At 38.6% G+C, this 21879-nt stretch overlaps 1 protein-coding gene across 2 annotated transcripts in view; it reads right to left on the reverse strand.

Annotated features, from left to right (window-relative positions):
* The window catches only part of LOC148037447 (putative methyltransferase At2g41040, chloroplastic), a 189016-nt gene extending 176659 nt beyond the window's left edge, over positions 1-12357 (reverse strand). For both annotated transcript variants that reach the window (XM_087676387.1, XM_087676389.1), the window contains exon 1: positions 12026-12357. In XM_087676387.1, coding sequence (XP_087532513.1) covers positions 12026-12229 — 204 coding nt within the window. In that variant the 5' untranslated portion in view covers positions 12230-12357. The remainder of the gene's footprint in view (positions 1-12025) is intronic.
* Between the last annotated feature and the right edge of the window lie 9522 nt (positions 12358-21879).

Genomic DNA, 21879 nt, shown 5'->3' on the forward strand with positions numbered 1-21879 from the left:
CCATGTGTCCTTCCTATTCACAAATAAAGCATTTATTTGCAGTCATTAGCTCCTTACATCGTGCATCATTTTTTCCCACTCTTTCTCTACGATCTGTTCCTCTTTCCAGCCCTATTTTCAGATCTTCCTTGATTTTCAGCTTTATTTTCAGATTTACCCTTTTTCTCAATCTTGGCCTCAGTGAAATGTGGCTTGGCATCACTATCTTGGAATCATGCATCCTTTCCACACAACAATATGCCAGCTATAGTAGCAGTTTCTATAAGCTGAGACATGCTGGAAACAGCGGACTTAATGCAAAAATCCCGAATACCCTTTGGCAAACCACAAATATACTTCTTTACCTGCTCATGGAAGGATACTGTGCAATAAGAAGTAGTTGGAAGCAATGCATCCCAAAACTTCTTATTATATTGATCCAAGTTATTGCAATCTTTGGAATTCAACTGATTCCAAGCTGTCATAATGTCTACTTCAAAGGTACTTGTCAACCAATTTGAAGCAAACATTTGCTTGAACTAGACCCAAGTAGTAGGTAAATTCCCTTGAATAAGAAGTGTAGGCCACTCCTACAATGCATTTCCCTTTAAACATGTGACTGCCTTTTGTATCTTAGATGCCTCTATGAAGAGGCCTCCAAAGTAGGCTGCATCAAACTACTGAATAAAAACAAGTGCTTTCAGCCTATCTTGTGCACCACTAAAAGCCTCAAACTTCACACTTTTGCCACCTTCATCATAGTCTTTCAACAGACCTATGGGAGTCAAGTATATTAAATAGGATGCTGCAAAAAGGGTGCATTTGCTGTATTTACATGATAACTAGCACTCTCAAATGCTCCTACGTGATCAGCACCAAATCTTTGTGCTCCAACAATCCCTGGGGATGCAGATACATATCATATGGCCCACTTTGTGCCCTAGGCATCATGCCTATGCTGCCATACATGGGATTAGGCATTCCACTTGCATTACCCGCATACATTGGGTATTGTGAGCCATGCATTGGCTACTGCATAACCATAGGGATTTGAGACATACATTCCCATTGCAGTGCCTATCCAACCATAACATGAAAAATGGTACCACCACCAAAGTATCCTTGTTGTTCCATGCTTGCATGTACATAATTACCTTGTTGCCCATGTTCCCATGGATTGGCACTACCAAGTTGGCCATACATTTGCACTTGCTACCCCTCAGGTACCAATTGTTTGTGGTCATGAGGCATTTTGGGCTCTTCCAAAGAAGGCTTAGGCATTTCCTTCAATTCTTGTGGTTGTCCCAAAGTTGTAGAAGGTGTCTTCTTCTCTTTGCCCTTTCTGTCCTTCCTTGGGGCATTAATGAATCAAGAAAATTGGGGATCCTTTGCTAATTCAGCAAAAAGATTTGTTGTTGTACACATTTGAACTTTGAAGCTATCATCAAATTCTTCAACCCCTTGCTGGTCATCAACCTCTTTATGCATTGAAGTGCCAACATTTGGGTCATCCTCATGCTAAGAACCATGCCCAACATCGGTCATTGCATTTCCCCCTTCACCACATGACTGACCAAGGAGTGATGCATTCTCTCCACTTGATCCCATATCACCATGTGAAGACACGCTTGCTGTAATTCACTGCTGCTGAGAGCAATTTCCACACTGATGCAATAGTCCCAAGTTGCAATCAAGTGCCATGAGCCCACCAATTCAAAGGATTTCATGGTATCCTGGCAATGGAACCATGAAACCAACCTTCCTTCTGTGGATGGGCAATAATTCCCTGATTACAACTCAGTTACAGCAATAACATTTATTACAAAACTAAGAAGTGCAAATTAACTAACAATCTTGGACAATGGCCACCTTGTTGGCCCAAAACTGGCACCCCTTTCGGTACTTTTTTAACTTAATTGAAGAAGAAGTTGATGTACATTGGGATTTTCCCAATCCCTTTCAGTATTCCAACTTCCCTTGCTGTCCAAAATGACCAGCAAGTCTTCAATCTGATTTGCCCCTTGATTCGAGTAGTCAATCGGCCTTTACCCGCTTTGATGGAGATAGAACATGCCCCCAAATTCATTGATTTGCTGGCCCCTCCACTTGAATTTGACTAAAAACAGCTTCAGCCTTGTTGAATCCAAGTCTTGAGCTTCAAATTTCTGGCATGTTTCCCGAGGCCGCTGCTAAACCCTAATTTTTGCTACAGATTAGAATTTACAACAGAGAAATCTAAAATTTCTCGGCCTTTGGTAATCTCAATGCCGTAATCTTCAAAGCAAGACTGTAGAAAGGCTGGGAGATGAGAGAGATTACAAAGGAGAGAGAAAATTCAGACTTTCTTCACGAAGAACTGAAGAAAATCAGTCATTTACTGCTATTTTCCTATCTCAACAGCCTGTAGATGCTATGACCTGCTATTGGAAACCCTCTCCTTGTTGTCGGCTGCAATAAATGTTGCCGCTAGCAGCCCAGATGCTATCGCCTGTAGTTTGGGTCCCCAGGAGCTATCACCTACAGCCAACCTGCTCTTCTCTAATGGAAAATGGAGGAAAAACAATCCTAATCAGCTCCAACAACTCCGCAAGATTCACAACAGCAAGATGGTTACGTTTTTCCTCTTCTTCAACCTCTCACCAACCTTCATGGGCAAGTTTGCCAAATGGTAATCTTCCCAAATGGTTTTTCTAGTATTATCCATGATTGAATATTAATTTTTAGTATTTAAATTCTGAAAATCAATCTAATAATTATTTCAGTTTCAGTGCCTAAAAAAATAATCTAACTAGTTAATAATTAAATTGGCTTGGTAACTTCCATTCCCAAATGTCTCTATGCCATCTTTGACTATCAGATTGCCATCAAGTATTATTAAACTCCACTTCTCTAGTGTCACCAACTGAATGACCTAGGGCAACAACTTGCACCAGATACCACCAAGCACCTATATAATTTCGGGCTCGGGCTTTGACATCTCGTGATTTTCTCGAATCTCAGGCTCGTAAATTTACTCTAACCCTAGTTACATCTCACATGTGAAACATTTATTTAACCATGTGATTAAAAATTCATCCACATGTTAAGTGAGGTTTCAAAAATGCATATCCTCATGACATCTACATATGCATTTCCAGGTGGTGCATCTATGACAGAGGCTCGACCTCCCACATATACACTTTCAAGTTATCCCTTTGGAAGTGCATCCCAGACATACTCAAGTGTGGATTGTTTGGTATGATAGTTTGCCTCTATGGCATTACTTAGTGGACCATCTACATATTATGTTGTACCCCAACCGATATTTGGACAAGGCTATTGTGTCCAAGTGCCTCCACCTACACCTACGGTATCATATGGACCTATGTCCGTTTCGGTACCTCCGCAACAATACTCATTAGACATCAGTAACCTATTTCTCCCTATCCATCTTTACCCCCTTCTTCTTATCCACCACTACCACCACCATCTTAAACCTCTACCTTTCCCATCTTATCCATCTTCTCAGACACCTCATGGTTCTAGCTCTTTATCCGCTATGCATGCTTTTAATAACAAGACTCATTTCAACATGTCAGACTACACTACTAGGTCAAATTTGATGAGGCATGTCTTAGACTCTCAAAACCTATGGGATTTAGCGTAGGGGTTGGAACCCCAACCTGATCCTACACTTCTTCCATATGAGGTTGTCTGCTCGTAGCAAGTTCATAATGCCTCTACTATTGCCAAGCTTATGCAAGACTTATTGCCTGAGTTTCACTCTCAACTTCTATATTTCAACTAGGCATCCGAGTGTTGGGCACACTTGACTAACCGCTATGCGGCTCAGGATATGACTTGTCATATCAATTTGGATCATGAGCTTCAAAACCTTAAAATCAAAGACGAGGATGACTTAAAAGTCAAGTTGGCTGAGTATCAACGTCTCCTTGCTAAGTTCTCAACCACTAGGGCTCCTAAGTCCTTTGACAAACAAGTTACTCTATTCCTTAACAAGTTGCCATGAAAATATTTCCATTTTGTGCAACAAGTGATTTCACAACCTTATATGTCCACATTTTATCAATTTGAGTGTCAGCTAATACATTATGCATGGTTATTCAATCAATTTCATGACACGTCCTCGATAGAGGTGGCTCTTGTTGCATCTTCTTAGAGGAAGCAACAAGGCAAGGGCAAACAAAACTCAAATCAAAATCCAAATCAAAACAAGGCTAGTGAATCTTAAGGAATCACTCAATCTACTCTTAAACCTAGATGGCAGAATGTACCTAAGAAGAGCAGATATCGTCAACATTGTCAAAAGGCTGGCCATTATGACGAGGAGTGTCGATCTAAGGTAGAAGGCACGTAGCCAAAATCCAAAAATCAGACCCCTTGCACCCCAATCAGGTAATCCCCAATAAGGGAAGCAGGGTGGTAGCAACCCCCAACAAGGGCAATGGTAAGGCCAAACCACACAGTGCCACTAGTCAATCATCATAGTCGACGAACTACTCAACTCCAAAGGGTTTGTCTAACTAGTCTACAAAGATCCACATCATCTCCTTAGAGACATCTGATGTGTGAGTCTCGTTCATATTTGCGAGTTGCCTCTTGATAAGGTGTCTACGAGGCCCACTCGTAGCCGAGCACTTTAGTATTTGTTTGGCTTGTGGACAATGGAGCTACCTATCACATGAATTCTAGAGCGGATATTGTCATTTCCCAAGCCCTACAGCCTTATTCATGTAGGAAACAACTCAATCAAGATTCAGGACCAGGGTCGCGTCAATTTTTTCCCACTGATCTGGGTTCAGATCTCGCTTCATTGGATGATGTCTCCCAACTTGGGGTAAACTTGTTGTCCATTCAACAACTTTGCCAATTGAAGCGAGCACTTTTCTTCACCATGATTATCATCAAGATCCTAGACTCTCAGGCTTGTTTAGTGATTGCTTACAACAAGGCATAGCCTAATGGCCTTTACCACATGACATTTTCTTACCGAGCCAATTGCCGACGATTCGGAGTTCCATCGCTTTTAGGCCTTAATCACCACATGCAAGTCCATGACTCTGAGCGTCTTTGGCATTTTTCCTTAGGGCATCTTGGTTACAACTCTCTTTATGAGCTGTTCCATTAGGGAATGGTTGAGGATCTTCCACACGTAAAACTATCTTGAGAGGTCTGTAAAGCATGTCAACTAGGTAAGCAACATCGTACACTCTTTCCTCAATAGTCAGTCACTCATGTTGCTGAACCCCTTAGGCTCATTCATGTAGATCTTTGCCATCCTAGATCCACTGCTGCCTAAAATGACACATTCTACTTCTTTTTAATAGTGGATGATTTTTCTAGATACATGTGGGTGTACTTTCTAAAGCAAAGTTAGATGCTTTTACTTATTTCAGGGCTTGGGTGCTACTAGTCCATAACTAGACTAGTTGTTGCGTGGTTACTATGAGGAGTGATTTTGGTGGCGAGTTTACCTCCTACAAGTTTTTTGAGTTTCTTCAGGAGCAGGGCATTATACGCTAGCTCACCTCTACCAACTCCCCTGCACAAAATGGAGTTGTAGAGCATAGGACCTGAACAGTCATGAATATGGCATGCTCTATGCTATTCGCAGTAGAGCTCCCTAAGCCCCTTTGGATTGAGGCTATTAACACTTCTGTGTACATCCTTAAGCGATGTCCAACTGTGGCGGTCCCCAAAAAGACTCCATAGGAGGCATTTTTTGGCTCTCGGCCTATTATTTCTCACTTCAAAGTCTTCAATAGCCGTGCTTATGTGCACACTACTGATGACAAGATAGGAGAGCTCACCCCTCAAGTAGATCTCTTGATCTTTGTGGACTATTCTTGCCAAGCAAAAGCCTACCATTTGTTTAATCCTCAGACAAACAAGGAGATCATTAGAAGGGATATCATCTTTGATGAGAGAGACATGGTGCAATCCTCTGCACTGGACTCTTCGTCCTCACCTCCGCTCACATCATTTGAGATCATGCCTACTAAGCCGGGTCTACTACCCACTCCTGACCTTCCTACAAATACTTCAACTCCCATGCCTCCATTGCAAGACCCGTTACCTCACTGGTACCAACAGACCATGTGAGATTCGAGGATCCTTCCACCGGATTTCACTCCGAAGGGCCCTGGAAGGTCTACTCGGCTCACCCCTCATGCTTCATATGCATCACTATTTACAGCTGATTAAATTGCACATTCTAAGGTGCCAGGAGGCTTTCCAGGACCTTCTATGGTGCGAGACTATGGAGAAGGAATTGGATAGTATTTATTGAAATAGGACTTAGACATTGGTGGATCGTCCTCGTCACAAACCAACCATCGGGACAAAATGGATTTTTAGGACCAAGCTAAAGGCTAATGGTACTTTAGACAAATATAAAGCTCGCTTTGTAGTGCAAGGTTTCAGGCAAAAGCATGACACTAACAGTGAAGAAATCTTCACACCTACCACTCGGTTGACATCATTTTGTCTGTCGATTGCGCTCACCGTTCACCACGGTTGGCCAACCTATCAGATGGACGTCAAAAGTGCCTTTTTGAACGATTATCTGGAGGAGGAAGTCTATGTGGAGTAGCCTCCCAACTTTTCTTCCACTGACCCCACTAATAAGGTATTTCGCTGCAAAGAGCTCTCTATGGGCTGAAGCAAAGGCCAAGGTATTGGTACCACAGGATGAATGAGTTCTTACGAACTCATGGATACCATTCTACCCCCTATGATGATCCAAATCTATATGTGCGCACCACTAGCATGGGGGTCAGCTATATCTTGTTGTATGTTGATGATATATTATTCACTAGCTTAGATTTTGTGTCTATAGTAGAAAATAAGACACAGCTTTGCTCTACATTCGAGATGACCAACTTAGGTTTGTTATCTTATTTTTTGGAGATAGAGATTGTTAGATCTGAGGGAAGTATCTTTCTGTCACAACAGAAGTATGCTCTATTCCACTGATCAAACACAACCCATGGCCACGCCTCTAGATCCCCTTATCCATTTGTACAAGGATACCTCGGGTCAGCCTTTTGATACTCACACTTATCGTTCTATTGTAGGGAACTTACTCTAATTGATTCATACTAGGCCAAACCTTGCATTGTCAGTTAGTTTGCTTAGTTAATATTTTAATGCACCTAGAATGTCTCATTGGATTGCTTATCTTCGTATGTTAAGATATTTAAGATGTACCTATAATTATGAACTAACTTATGGCTATGGTTTACACTTGTAGGGATACACTGATTTTGACCCGATGGAAGATCCTGACACCCAACAATCCCATGGAGGCTACCTCTACACCTTGGGCATGGCACCCATCTCTTGGGCTAGCCATAAGCAAGAGATGGTAGCAACTTTCTTTGTCGAGGTGAAGTATCGGGCTTTCTTCGATGGTACGACGCAAGCCATCTATCTGAGAAACTTGTTGGCCACACCACGATTTCCTTGCAAGTCACCTACAGTTGTCTACTATGACAACCAGAGTGCCATTGCCCTTGCGGGTAGGCACCATTCACCTAGGGTTTATACCATCCAATGACAATTCTGCACATATTTTGACCAAGGCAAGCCAGTCGACTTGGGTATACCCTCCTCTACTTCTTCTTCCAATTTGACAGGGGGTGGTTTTCTTCTCTTGATACTAAAAGTGATGATGCTTACAGTTTTTCAATTTCAGGCAATTATTTATTTTGTTTTGTATATTTTGGATATTTGTAACTTCATCCACATTGTCAAGATAACATGATTATAAGAGGGTGCTTAGGCAAGTGAACAATTCCCCTACGAGGGCATTGTCCAAGTGACACCGTTGCATCACATTTTGCATGAGCATAAATTCTTGCATCTTCCTTTGTATTACTCCATCCATCGACATTTTGTTCATGTAAACATGCATCTATGCACATTTATCCGTTTTTGGTCACCCTTGCAGTGGTCGACTTTGGATCCACCATACTCTTCGCATTGCACATGGCAGTCTTCAAAGGAATTTTTTTCTATACTTGCATTGTAGCTTTGCTTGTTTTGCTCATCATGTCGTCGTGCTTGTCTCTCCACATATTCTCCATAAGATTGGCACACACACACATACTCTCTTAGTAATCCCTAGATACTTATCCTAATAGTTTGTGGAATTGTTTTACTTGTTTTCTAATGGTCGTGGGGCTATCCATTCTTCTTTCCCGTACTTCGGGGCACAGTGACTCAATGGAACGAACGCCATTTTGAAACCCTCACTTAATGCTAAATATTTTAAACAAATTAACCCAAATCCCTCAACAACAACCACAACAACAATTTTAAAAAAACAAAAAAAATATCCATTGCTGATTTCATCCGCCTTTGCAAGACTTGGTAGGCTCCTAGAGGCAGCCAATCCACACCCTTGGTCTGATGCCCTGGTCTCTCTAGGGCGATCACTTGGGCTCCCTTAGTAAGATAATCATCACCTGTGTAGTCTTAGTAGGTCGTTGGGCAACTAGCGTGCACCCTTTGCCCGATGCGCATGCTACTTTGGGGTGAAACGCCTTGGGATATAAGAAAAATCAATATAAAGGGCTTATTTCTCATGGCTCACTTTTGGGCCTAAGAGGGGGTGTTGAGCTAAAAATGTACTAGCCTAACTTTGATAGCCCCAAAACACCCTTAATTAATGAAGAAACCTCCTTATTTTAAAAAGAAATGCAATCCTATAGAGTTATTGTGCCCCACATACAAAATCCCAATTTGGATGCCCCGAACTTTCTATAAATAGATACGTAGTCTACCACTCTCCCTCAATCTCGTTTTTGCATGTTTCAAGAGTTATATCTTTGTTGCTCACACCCCATTCAAGAGAACATCATGGTCAGAGCTTCCCCCATCCATATGCCACCATTTAGCACCTGATTCCAATCTTCGCCACCTATCTAGAGAGTTGTTGCCTAGTACCTTGGAGGTCAAATTACTGTGTTTACCGCTAATATTATCTTTTGGAGGCTGTGCTTATAGTCTAGGGCTGCCACCTTGACGTTCTTTCTCCTCTTAAGCTGTATTTACTATCTATGGCTACCGCCTTGACTTTCTCTCTCCTCTATCAATTGCGTTTGCATCCAACAATTATCACCCAGTTTTTCTCTCTCCTCAAGTACTTGTGTATTTTGCCTCTCTCTCTCTCCTACACTATCGTCTACATTATATCCAACCTTCCCTAGCTACGTTTGTTGGTATTCAATACTCGAAGGCTGCCTTGCTGTGATTCGAGATCCATTCGGAGTACAACATACTCTTCAGCTCATAAGCTCTACCTTGATCCCAGAGATATGAGAGTTCGAGGTTTAATATTCACTACATAGTATATTTGTTGCATGAGCTTTGTATATTCATTAATCATTCACTTTATTATTCATTGTATTCACTGTCTCTGAGTTATCCTAACCCTAACTGTGTTCACTATTTATCAATCTGTGCTTTGTCGTATGATTGGTTTTGTGCTTTCTACATTTAGAGCATTTCTTCACAGATGGATCTTGTGTGAAACATGGAAGGAGAAGGGAGAAGAAGATTGCCGCACAAATGGACTAGGTGACCTCCATTCTTCTCGATCTTTGTGAGAACTAACATAATAATCTCTCTACCTTTCAGAGGAATGATGAGAGACCTTATTCTCTGAATCATCAAAGCTTACAAACTAGTGATAAGACATCTTCTAGAATTTGCAAAAATACCCAAAAACCTACATTTCCTGTAGAGAGCCCCTTAAATAGTGAAATGAGCTCTACAAATCACATATGGGAAAATGTATCTCGGTACTCGAGTAAATTTCGATATATAAGAAAAGAAATATCAAAGGTAAAGTTTCCAGGAGATGGTGAAATTTCAAAATTATTTACCAATGGATGTCAAATGAATAGAAGAGGATGACTTGGCAAACTATCCTTAGTTATTGCAGTCTAAATGCCTTTTAGTTAGAGCATGACTTTAGTTCAGGCTCAATCAAGTTCAGCAAAGTAAGGGTCCGATGTATTGTCTGATACTTAAGGGGGAGATAGCACTTCCACTCCACTTGTGGATAGCTCTTATATAGTGGATCTCGAATATATTTAGCATGCACTCAAGGTACTGTGTTGACCGTATGTTTGCCATAAGGTCATTACTTAGTGTACTAGTCACTATGAAATGTATGCACATGAGTATGAGTTTCACCTAAATACTAGAACTATACTTTTGCATTAACTTATGATCTGTTTAGCATAAATTTTGCCTTAATTTTGAGACAAAAATTCTGATCAATTTTAGCTTAGTTCTTTATCAATTTGACATCCATTTATGGTCACTTCTAGGATCAATTTTTCCATTGATTGCTAGTCATTTTTTGCAATGAGTTTCTAATCAATTTGAGGTCAAATTTGCAATAGTTTGTGATCAATTCTCAAATCAACAAATGATCAATTCATAATAAGTTTATGCTCAATTTTTAACGGTTTACAATCGATTCCATGAACAACAACATTGGCAAATGCCATTGACAGTCTCAATCATGGTATATACTGAAAATATGCTTTACTATGATTCAAAAGTCAGAACAATTGAGAAACATGAGCTATGGAGGTATCCAATGGATTCCTAACAATAGCTCTAGATTGTTTATGCTGCTGAAAATTTTCGGTAAGGTTTGTTGGGGTCATATGGCATGGTTGGACAACAATGGCTAATGTTGTAACTATCAAACCTTTAAAAAAATTCGGTGCAATATGCTTTTCTTTTGGCACAATGCAATGCAATTAAGGATAATTGCAGGGATTTCAAGGAGAAGGTCTGTCATAGGGATGTAAATTTTTTAGATGCTTTAAACGTAATGATAATATTTAATTAAGTTATTGATCAAATATGCAAGGTTATTTAGTACATGTAATGCACATGGCAATTATTTCATAGTAACAGACCAAGGATCCCAAGGATGCAGTGAGTGCCAAGAACAAAAGTTATAATGAGTTGTGCTTAACAAATACTAAGTGGTACTTGGTATCAAATTTTGGGCCTAGACCAATTTGTTCACCACTAATGTCAATAGTGACATCAAAGACTAGGCATTAATTAATTAATTGATGTCGATCTAAGGGTCAATAACTGCTCATGGATACTTGGAAGACAAATTGGCCTAGCCTAGCCAATTTAATTGCTAGCTAGTGAAATTAATTTTTTGAGCACTAAAATAATTCTACAATTAATTTTTAAAAGCTGGATAATGGTAAAAAATGGGATTAGAAGTCTACTACTTGGCAAAACTTACCCATGCAAATGAAAAAAATGTTTGTTCTTCTTTGTGATATCTAGCCTTCTCTATGAGCTATTGGGGCCATTTCAATGCATGTCGTATCTCTAACTTTTCAAGAGATTATGGCATCAAGGGCTATGCCAAATATACTTTTTGAGTAACTAATTCACCTCATTTCCAAGGGAAGTGAAGATAGATTGACGATCACATAGTGGAGGCTGATCATTGCTGTGCTTGGAACTATCTACAAGATCCTTATGAATGTGATCAGTCTCAAACTAGCCTTGTTGATGCCAAACGTTATTGACCCCAACCAAACTGGTTTTGTCTGAGACTGTAGTATCTTGGACAACATCATCAGCCTCTGCGAGTCCGCTACTCATGCTCGTACTGTAGACTAGCAGAAACCAATCTTCACAAGGTAGACAAAGCTTGCTCCAATCCAAGTTTCTTCAAGTGCGGTCATATGGGATTGCGAGACATAAGATAAATCCACGCTTCTACTATCGAAAATTAGGTGCCGTTGTAGGGAACGAATCTTGTGCCAACTCTAATTACGGCAGCCCTTAAATCAAATCCTAAGTATGCCGTATTCATGGAGGGTACGGTGCTCTTCATAACCAATGTTACAAACGCCAAACGAGAAGTAGCTGCGCCGCTTCATTGTCGTGCTAGGCATCCAGATATTGCAGCTATTTGTGATGGTGATAAGCATGCACGCTGATATGCAGGGAAAGAAAGAGAAGGAAACCGAAAATGAAGAGCTCGTACAACTTCAGCGATGGCTGAATTGGAGGCAGAGACCCGCAGCCGCAGGAAAAAACGATAAGGATGCGAAGGCGATGAGGAGCCTTCTCCATCGGGAGGCATGCGCAGGCGGCTCGGACGGCGTGACAGAGAGCCTGCAAAGCCATCGACAAAATGACGGTGATGGCGACGAACGGGTTGGGGACGGGGCAAAAGGAAGCACGCCATGATTTGGCTCGCGTTATGGAACCTCACGAAGCTGCAAGCTGCAACTGCATTTCGAACGCAGAGTGTGTGCCTGTCCGGTGTCCACGTTCTCGGTTGCTGGATCTAACAGACTCGTGAATAATGAATGTTTCGCTCTGCGTTGCGATCGTATATCGAGAAGGCGACCAAGTCCACGTGGCACAAGGAGAAGCACTCTAGTATTCAAGAAATAAAGACCGTTTTTCCTAGGGTAAAGTGGGGATTACCTTTATCTTGTATCACCTCCCCCACCCCAAAGACACATAGTGTCTCTCTCTTTTTCTTCTTTAATTGAATACTAGGTGCTCCATGCCTAGACTCAGCCCGGCGCGCTGGGGCCGGCGCTATGCGTCAGTTTTCTCCTAGCGTTTCGTGTCGGGATGTGAAGCACAAATGTTATAATTTGTTCACACATTCTTTCACTTAGTAATGAATCAAATAGTCTTGCAATTTTTAAACTTCATTATAAAATCTAACAATTTAATACAATAACATTGATTATCTCAACCATAATAATTGGAAAAGATAACTGAAGCAAAATTGATTTTTAAATATCACTGAAATAATTCCAACTATAACAACAGGTAAATGGAAAAGAAAGTATATAATGTTTTCAAAAAGATAATTGTACTGTCGAAAATGAATTATCGAAAAGAAAGCTTTCTCTTCTTAGATGAATTATCAACGGTGGATCTAGCATGGGGAACATGTGTGGGTGAAGCTGTGACACGCCCCGCCCCAGATTGTGCTGCAACATCTAAAAACGAAAAACAAAAGACTTTAGAAATAACAATATTAAATTTATAAAACAAAACATTAATAAAAATGGTGAGTAAGTATTACCTGGGAACGTGATATGATTGGCTCTAATATTAGTAGAGCAGTCGATGGAATTTGGATGAAACTGATGCAAAGTTACAAAACATGATAAATCTTGAAACTCCCATTTACTCCAGTCATTCGGTATGTGTCTAGTGTGAGACCGAGATATGAAATACTCAACATCTGTTTGTCCAACATAGTAGCATTGGATCCATCCAAAATATAAAATTTCTATATATAAAGGAGTGTTTCCATTAGTAAATCCATCATTGGGTAATCTTTCGATTACCTAGCCAAAGTTATATGGATAATATCATCCGTAGTAATAGTTTACAATGCTTCTTGAAGTCTCATTTGATAAGGAGAGGCACGATAATATTCGAATATTGTTTGGGCCATCTATTAATAAAATTTAAAAAACATAAAAATTAGTAATATTGATTAAATTTTTTAAAAAGGAAAAAAAATAACTTTATAATATTGAAATTAGAAGACCAATTTAGAAGAGAAAAAGAGTTTGTAATGCATATTGTATAAAAGAACTTTATACATGATAATTTCTCAAAACTTACTTTTGTATAAATGTAAACAAAATTTCATAGAAAATAAGTCAAACATGGTTTTATTCAAGAAATATAATATTTCAAAAGAGCATAAGAGATTAAAACATTTCATTTTTTGTTAAAGAAAAAAAGTTGAACTTACTTTTCTTTGAATACCTTAATACTTAAAAAGAACAGGAGACAGTAAAATAGTTCATTTCTTGAAAATATATGATAAAAAAAGAATAAATAAACTTTGATGATATTGCACCAAAATAATTATGCAGATATAATATGAGAAAAAAAACATTACAGTTATGATAGAAAGTTCAAATAACTTTTTATGGTAGAAATAATTTAAACACTATGTTATCATATAGTAAAACAAATATACGTTTAACTCTACATAAAATCATGAATATCTATCCATACATGAGAGATATGATTAAAATATTAAAGTATTAAATCAGAGAAAATAAGTCAAACTTGCTTTTCATCGACGAAGAACTCACTACTAAAAAAAAGCATAAGAAAGTACAACACTACATTTTATAGATATGTGAACAAAGAAGAAAAAAATACTTTGATTATATTGAAATAAAAATATTATGCAAATATAATATGAGAGAACAAAGATTACACTTTTTAAAAAATAGAGGTTACAATACTTTCTATAAAACTTCTTTATATACAATATTGATGGTACCATTTACCATGTCCTCTTTCTCATCAATCAAGACTTTCAATCTATCCGGAGACTTTACTCTTGAGAAAGCAACATAGAGTTGACCATGAGTAAAGACTGGGGTTTTTAAATATATCCCCAAACATGATAATATTTGGCCTTGAGATTTGTTGATTGTCATTGCAAACGCCAAACGGACTAGGAATTGCAAGCGTTTCATTGAGAAAGGAAGTTCCAGTGTAGTTGGGATGAAAGTTATCCTCAGGATAAAAACTATGTCACCAATATTGGTCCATGTAATTATCTCTGCATCAATGACCTTGTTATTGAAAGCCTTGCATACCAGCCTAGTACCATTGCATAAACCTTTAGAAGGATTCAAGTTCGTGAGCAATATTATTGGAGCATTTACTTTGAGCAGCAAGATATGAGGAGAAATACCTCCACCGAGGTCAAGGGAATTTAGATATTCCACAAAATAGAGGAATGAGTTCTCCTCAGTTCTATCCACAAAATCAGCACTGTAGTATTATTTAACCTCTCCCGGCATCAGCTGCAATGCATGATTGTTTATCATTTCCACATCATTGTTTCGAGGTGCAAGAATGGCATGTCCACTAAAGAACGTTTTATAATCAATTACACAATTCATTTCACAATAGACAAAATTGATCAAGTCTTGCATAGATCCTCCCTTTAACAACAATGCAGGTGGAATTTGCAATATATTATTAGTATGTGTCAAATCTTTTCCATCTCCAATGTCTTGCAACCATGCAACAAATTGATCCTGATCTAATGCGACCCGCATATTCTGTATAAGTTTCAAAACATTGAAATATTGCCACAAATTGGAACAACATATAGCAGCACCGACAATATCCTCACAGGTACCCTTTGGTACAATAGGTAATATTTGCCTAAAATCTCCACCTAATAGAATAACTTTACCACTAAATGGCATATCACACTGCATTATATCCTTTAAAGTTCTGTCCAATGCCTCAAAGGTATTATGATGCAACATAGGAGCTTCATCCCACAAAATAAGACTTGCCTCTTTTAACAGTGTTGCAAGGTGACTTTGAACATGTATATTGCATGTAGAATTATTATCTGCTTGCAATGGAATTTTGAACTTTGAATGGGCAGTACGACCATGTGGCAAAAGCAATGCAGCAATACGAGAGGATGCTGTAGCTATGGCAATGCAACCTTGACTGCGAAGCTTTGCAAGCAAACATTTGTATAGGAAGGTTTCTCCATAACCGCCTGGGCCATCTAAGAAAAATGGTTTACCCAAACCACTATCAATAGCATTCATTATTGCCATAAAACAATTTCTTTGTCCATCATTCAACATAGCTTGCATTGTTAAGAAGGCATTCTCTTGTTCTACCTTATCATATAGTTGTTCATCAAGGATCAAAGGATTTGTGTACTCTTGCATTGTCACCTCAGGCAATCCATGATACTCTGCCAAATTGCATCCATGTTGATCTAAAAGTTTTTGAATATGCATCAACGCATGATTATTGGCCTCATCTTGCATATCAACATTTCACCTATTTTGCAAGGAGAGTCGATGTTTTATATCCTCTGTCAGCGGAACTAAGAACTCTTCCCATAGAGCCCCAGGTCGGGCAGGCAAACAAAATATAACCAAGATGGATGCAAACAAATTTCTTAATTGAGCACCAGTTTGCATCAATGCAGCTTCACGCAAACACATTTGCCATTCATCATCCGTTTCCAACATTCCTTTTGCAATGCAAGCCTCGTTAAAAGTTGAATATACCACATTATCAACCGTACGCAATGCCTCAAAGGATGTGCACCCCTTGCATACAGTGAGTAGTAGGCGCAAATAGTATTTTTCTCCACACGTAGGTGAAACAAAGTATATTCGACCACATGCGTTTCCTTGCTTTCTCTTTGTCCACATTTTTTTGTATGCATTCCAAACCCAAAACATTGGAAAGTCTTGATAGAGAACTGTGTTAGCGTCAAGGTGCAAACAATTGCATGTAAACCATTCTGTGAGAGTTGTTTTTTGAGCATTTTCATTTTGCACCACATCACAAATGTTATCAGAGTCACGAAAGAAAACAGTATTCTCTCCAAGTAAATGTATTTGCAATCGTTGAATATCGAGTTTCTCATCATGAAGTTTGAATTCAAATATTCGCCAACATGCTTCAGAAGCTGAAATATATCGTGCATCTAAGTACCTCTCAATCTCATCAATATTTTGTGCATCAATATTTTCTGTGTCAATATCATTGGATCCGGAACCACGCGTACTTGTAAACTGAATGGTTGCTCGATCATGGCCCTTATATATATATTTATACAAATATTTGACAGCTGCAATTGTCGAGCAAACCTCAACATTTATGTGAGCACTATACTTGGAACTCAAATAAGGATTGCAAGGCATTATTCATTGGTTATCCAAGAGGTTACCATTAGCATTATGAGTCCTTCCGTCCACCATGCAAGCACTTTTTGGATTGAACTCACCACACGGACCATGTATGTTACATTTAGTAATAATTCGATACAAATCCGAAAACCTTTCCTTATCAAGTAGCTCAGCGCACACCAGTCTATCATAATGACGTGCTTCTAGTGGCTTAAAGCGTGGTTCTAATATCAAGAGCGTATGTGAATGAGGCAAGCCTCTCTTTTGGAATTCTATGACGAACACATATCCAACAACTTTACCAAACAACTCCTTTTTCACTATCGACTGCATCATGTCCTTATGTTTCAAATGAAAAACTCTAGCAGTTAAATCTGGTCGATCATGTGCAGTTTGACTAGGCAACAAAGCATCTGTAATTTCAGACCCTGGCAAAAAAAAAATTAACAATAAAAAAAATTGTACAATATGAATCAAAGCACATTCAAGATTGATACATATTTATGTTTCTAGGAAGCGAGTTAGAGGAAGACTTGTTAAAAGACAACCGCTAAAGATGGAAACTTTAAATGACATGGTGAGGAGTATTAAAACCAGCCTGGCAAATTTTGCAAAGTCTGTGGCATATGAAATAAGAGAATGGTTTCCAAAAAGTGAACTACTAGAGGCAATGTCAATAGTATATCCACAATTTTGGAAGCACAAACAAGATATTTAAGTTCTTCAAGTAGATTTCAAGAAAAGAATCCAGGTTCTTAAAGACTACTTTAGAAAAGTTGTACAAGTATAGGAGTCCGAAGAAACTATCTCAATATTAGATGGGGATGCACTTTGGCAACAATCACAATGCTTTGGAGATACTATCTGGCACTAGTTCGGTGAGCTTACAGAGCCTATAAAACCAGGTGCCATCACCCAATTATGGAGAAAGTTGAGCATGAGACAAGTTCTCCAAGAACGCATGCTTTAATATTTTTTGACTTGGTGACTTGGCTCAAACAAATGATTTTAGGGTCAGTGGAGGATGAAAGAATGTTTAGCATTATGGGGTTTTTTTAAGAATAAGGTGTGCAACAAGCAAAGTACAATTGCATGTCATGGTGATAAACAAATCAGGTTTGCCTTTGCTACGCACAATTGCCATAGCATCTTGATATAATTGGTAGATGAATCTTGGTCCACTTGTAAAGCTAGATGGCAATACTATTCTCCTGCCCACACCAATCCCAGCGATATTAGTATCAACTGCATCTGAACCATTGACCATATCAGCCAATCCCCTATACATTTCAACTCGCAATGTTGCTTGATTACGACGACACCAAGCCAATCTACATTGTTCAATGCTACACTAAGCATCGACAATGTATTGTTGTAGCAAGTGACCACCACGCAAAAGACATGCATTAATATCATCTCGAATCTGAAGTCGAAAAGCGTAATACTTCATTTGAGTGACACAATCTTTATTTGCAAGATTATTGGCATTAATATGAGCATCCATAAATGCATATGGAACTTTAGTATGCCATCCATCCTCTCCATTTGGAAAAAGAAGAACATATAACAGTGGCATATATACCTTGTGTAAGTTAGAAATATAAATCAAATAGCCTTGTCGTGTGCAAACTTGAATGCTACGATGATCAAGTGTATCATCATCACCTTGTCCAGGCATGATCGCAGCAACCTCACTTGCAGTGGGAACTGAATATCGTCTAAAGGTGGATCGATTTTGAAAAATGGACATTCTTATTTCTACTGATGGATTGCGTTGCAAGCTTGCACCAATTGCTATAAAGGCATGTGCGTAAGCATTGTGATCATGCATCATTTGTTGAAGCTCTTGTAGTAAGTCTGGCAAAAGCCCAAGTAAAACCCCCATGCGATTCAATAGCTCATGATCAGTGTCATAAATATAAAGTTGTGCAAACTTTGGTATTCGTTGTCCATCCTCACTTGGCAATAGGGAACCTATTCGATGATATATTGATCCATGAACTCGAAAAGTATAACCATTTCCATTTTGAGGCAAAAGCTCATCAAATTTTGCACCTATTGAAACAAAAGCCAATGTGCTATTATAAGCATGTTTATTTTTTTTGAACTCTCTACTTTGTGGATGTGTGCCATCAAGCAAATTACATAGAGGTTGTGGTGGCTGTTGTAGAGGTGGTAAAATTACTTTCCCTTCTCTACAACAATGCTTTCCAATCGAAGTTGTACACATTGATTTAGTTTCACCGTGCCACAACTTAGCCATGCAATGGTGACAAACCTTGCAAAGGGTACCAATTGCATGCAAATTTGGTTTTTGGAAGAGCAAAATTGTTACTGATGGATGAATATCCAAATTAGGTGGCATGTCATGGAGAATTGAACAAAATCCACCATTTTGAGGTAGAAATATAGGAGCTTGAATCCTGTATTGGTCATGTACCATCTCAGTACTTGCACCTGCATTATGGATATGTTCATTCTCTTCTTGAATAATGCGAGGCAATTGAACATCTAAGGACAGTAATGGTGCACCAGGCATTTGAGCACTTATGTCAATTGTATTTGTTATAGTGCGATGCAATTGTTGTAATTGCGTTCTCGCTCTTGCCCTGTATCTACGTTCAGCTCTAGTAGCATCAAGCATTTGCCTACAATTGCATAATCCACCATCTGGATTATTTGTGTTTCCATTTCTTTGTCGACTTGTGCTACGTACCCTCACTCCGAAGGGTAGCAATTCATGGTTATCTAACATCTCAACATCTATATTGTGGATAGTTGCATTGTCTCCTTGACGAATAGGAGGTGGTTGAACTTCCAACGACAACAATGGTGCAACTGGCATTTGGACACTTGTAGCTTGGATGCCATTGTATCTATCTCTATCTATGGTAGCATGATGCAGTTGTTGTAATTCTGTTCTAACTCTTGCCATGTGCATAGGTTCAGCTCTCATAACATTAAGCATTTGCCTACGCACACTCAAGCCACCATTAGGATTGTATTGTCGAGTTGTGGTAGACATCTGAACTTGAAAGATACTAAATCATGAGCAGCAGAGCAAGATGCAGCGCGTAATTGATTGGTTTGATATAGCTGATTTGGGATTTGAACATCCATATTGTTTCCATTTGCATGATGTTGTTCATACATATCTCTTGCATGGTCACGAACATGTAATTTAGTCCTAACTCTTGCAATGTGCCTACGTTTATGTCTAGTAATTTTGAGCATTTCCCTACGTGCATGTAACGATCTCTAGGCATAGAATGTGTTGGAAGTACCATTGTCGAGAAAAACCTGAGATAAAAAGAAAAATGTACTTTGATATTAGTATTTACAAATGCGAAGTTTTTTGAAACGTTATTATAGTCTATAATATGATAAAGATTATAATTTCACATAGGGAACAATGTAATCTCACATAGGCAAGAATATAAATTGAAATAGCATATTACGTCATTGTCGTGAGGGATATATAAGTCCAAATCACATGAAATTTCTCAAACCCAGCAATAGAATGACATATCTATTGGAGGATTTGTCCAAAAAGTCTTGAAGGAATTAGATATGTTAAGAGAACTATGCATTGGACGATGAACTCGTATGACGATTCACACCAAAGTTCTGGTAGAAGGAGATTGAAGCTCTTTGAAGTTTGATTAAACTCTTCATTTGCTTCTTAACTGTATCCAACCGATGCATGCATACGTTTATGACCTAGGTGTACTAAAATTTCTTCCTATCTCTTAGGGAAGACCTTAGCAAAGATATACCTCAAGATAAATTTGTTCTAAACACTATTTCAATATAAATTTTGAAGATTATAACATCACATAAGCAACAATATAATCTTACATATGCAAGAATATAAATTGAGAGAGCATATTATGTCATTATCATGGGGGATACAAAAGTCCAAATCACATGAAAATTCTCAAACCCAACAATAGAATGACATATCTATCGGAGAATCCGACAAAATGTTATTGAAATCCTTAGATATGCTAAGAGAACTATGCATTGGATGATGAACTCATGCAACGATTCAATAGGTTCAACATTGCAGAGAACCTATTGAGGCAAACTTTTAGAGATGTGACATGCACATCGAGGCAAATGCTCTTAGGTGCAAGCACGCTTGCATTCTTTTGAGCTAGTAATTCACACACTCGATCCTCTATATGATCATTGCTCTTAGCAAGGTCTCGCAGCTTTTCTGCATGGTCTTCCAAAGTACACCGTGGCCAGTGCTTGCGAACCAACTCGTAGATTTCTCCTATATAGCCCTTTATTTCATCTATCTCGTCTTGCAAAATTATCCCATCAGCCAAGCCTCCTTCATATTTTTCTGCCAGGATTTTTTCGATCCTTTGAAGGCGATCACCAAAGTTTTGACAGAAGGAGTTCGAAGCTCTTTGACGTTTGTTTAAACTCTTGATTTGCTTCTCAATTGCATCCAACTGATGCATGAGCTTTAGGGATACGACGGAAGTGTTGTGTCCTTTGACATGTTTGAGGGCACACCGTACTGACTTCCTCCTAGCCATGTCTTTGACTTTACGCACATTCATTCGTGCATTGGGAGTACACAAAACAATGTCTGGTACATGGACATTCTTTCTTGCATCAAATGTTTCAGAATGCTCCATACTGCCATGGTTACACAAAGTATTAAGAGATCACACACACACACACACACACACACACACACACACACACACAGAGAACATTTTTAAAAAGTAATTGAATACTTTCATGAACTAGGTGCACCAAAGTATTACAATATTTATGCATACATGAGAGAGACACAAGTCGAGAAAAATATTTGACACGTCTTTTTCTCCACATCAAAGCATGAATATCCATACACACATGAGGGACATCATAAAAGCATTAAACTATTAAAGTATTCAAGCATTAATTAAAACTTAAATGAACAAAATATTAAGTTTTTTAAGTTTTAATAAACAATCTAATTACTTTATTCATCAACATTAACACATCTTTAACTCTATATTAAACCATGAATATCCACAGGTATTTGAGAAAGACAAAGTGTGTATCGATAAAGAAAAACATTTTACATGCAATAAATTACAATATTTAAATTTCAACTTTGTAACTTTTAGACAACACATAATACACATTAATTAAT

The sequence above is a fragment of the Lygodium microphyllum genome, chromosome 4 (genome assembly GCF_053477565.2).
Source record: "Lygodium microphyllum isolate KBCC chromosome 4, Lygodium_microphyllum_v1.1.10, whole genome shotgun sequence".
Taxonomy (NCBI): domain Eukaryota; kingdom Viridiplantae; phylum Streptophyta; class Polypodiopsida; order Schizaeales; family Lygodiaceae; genus Lygodium; species Lygodium microphyllum.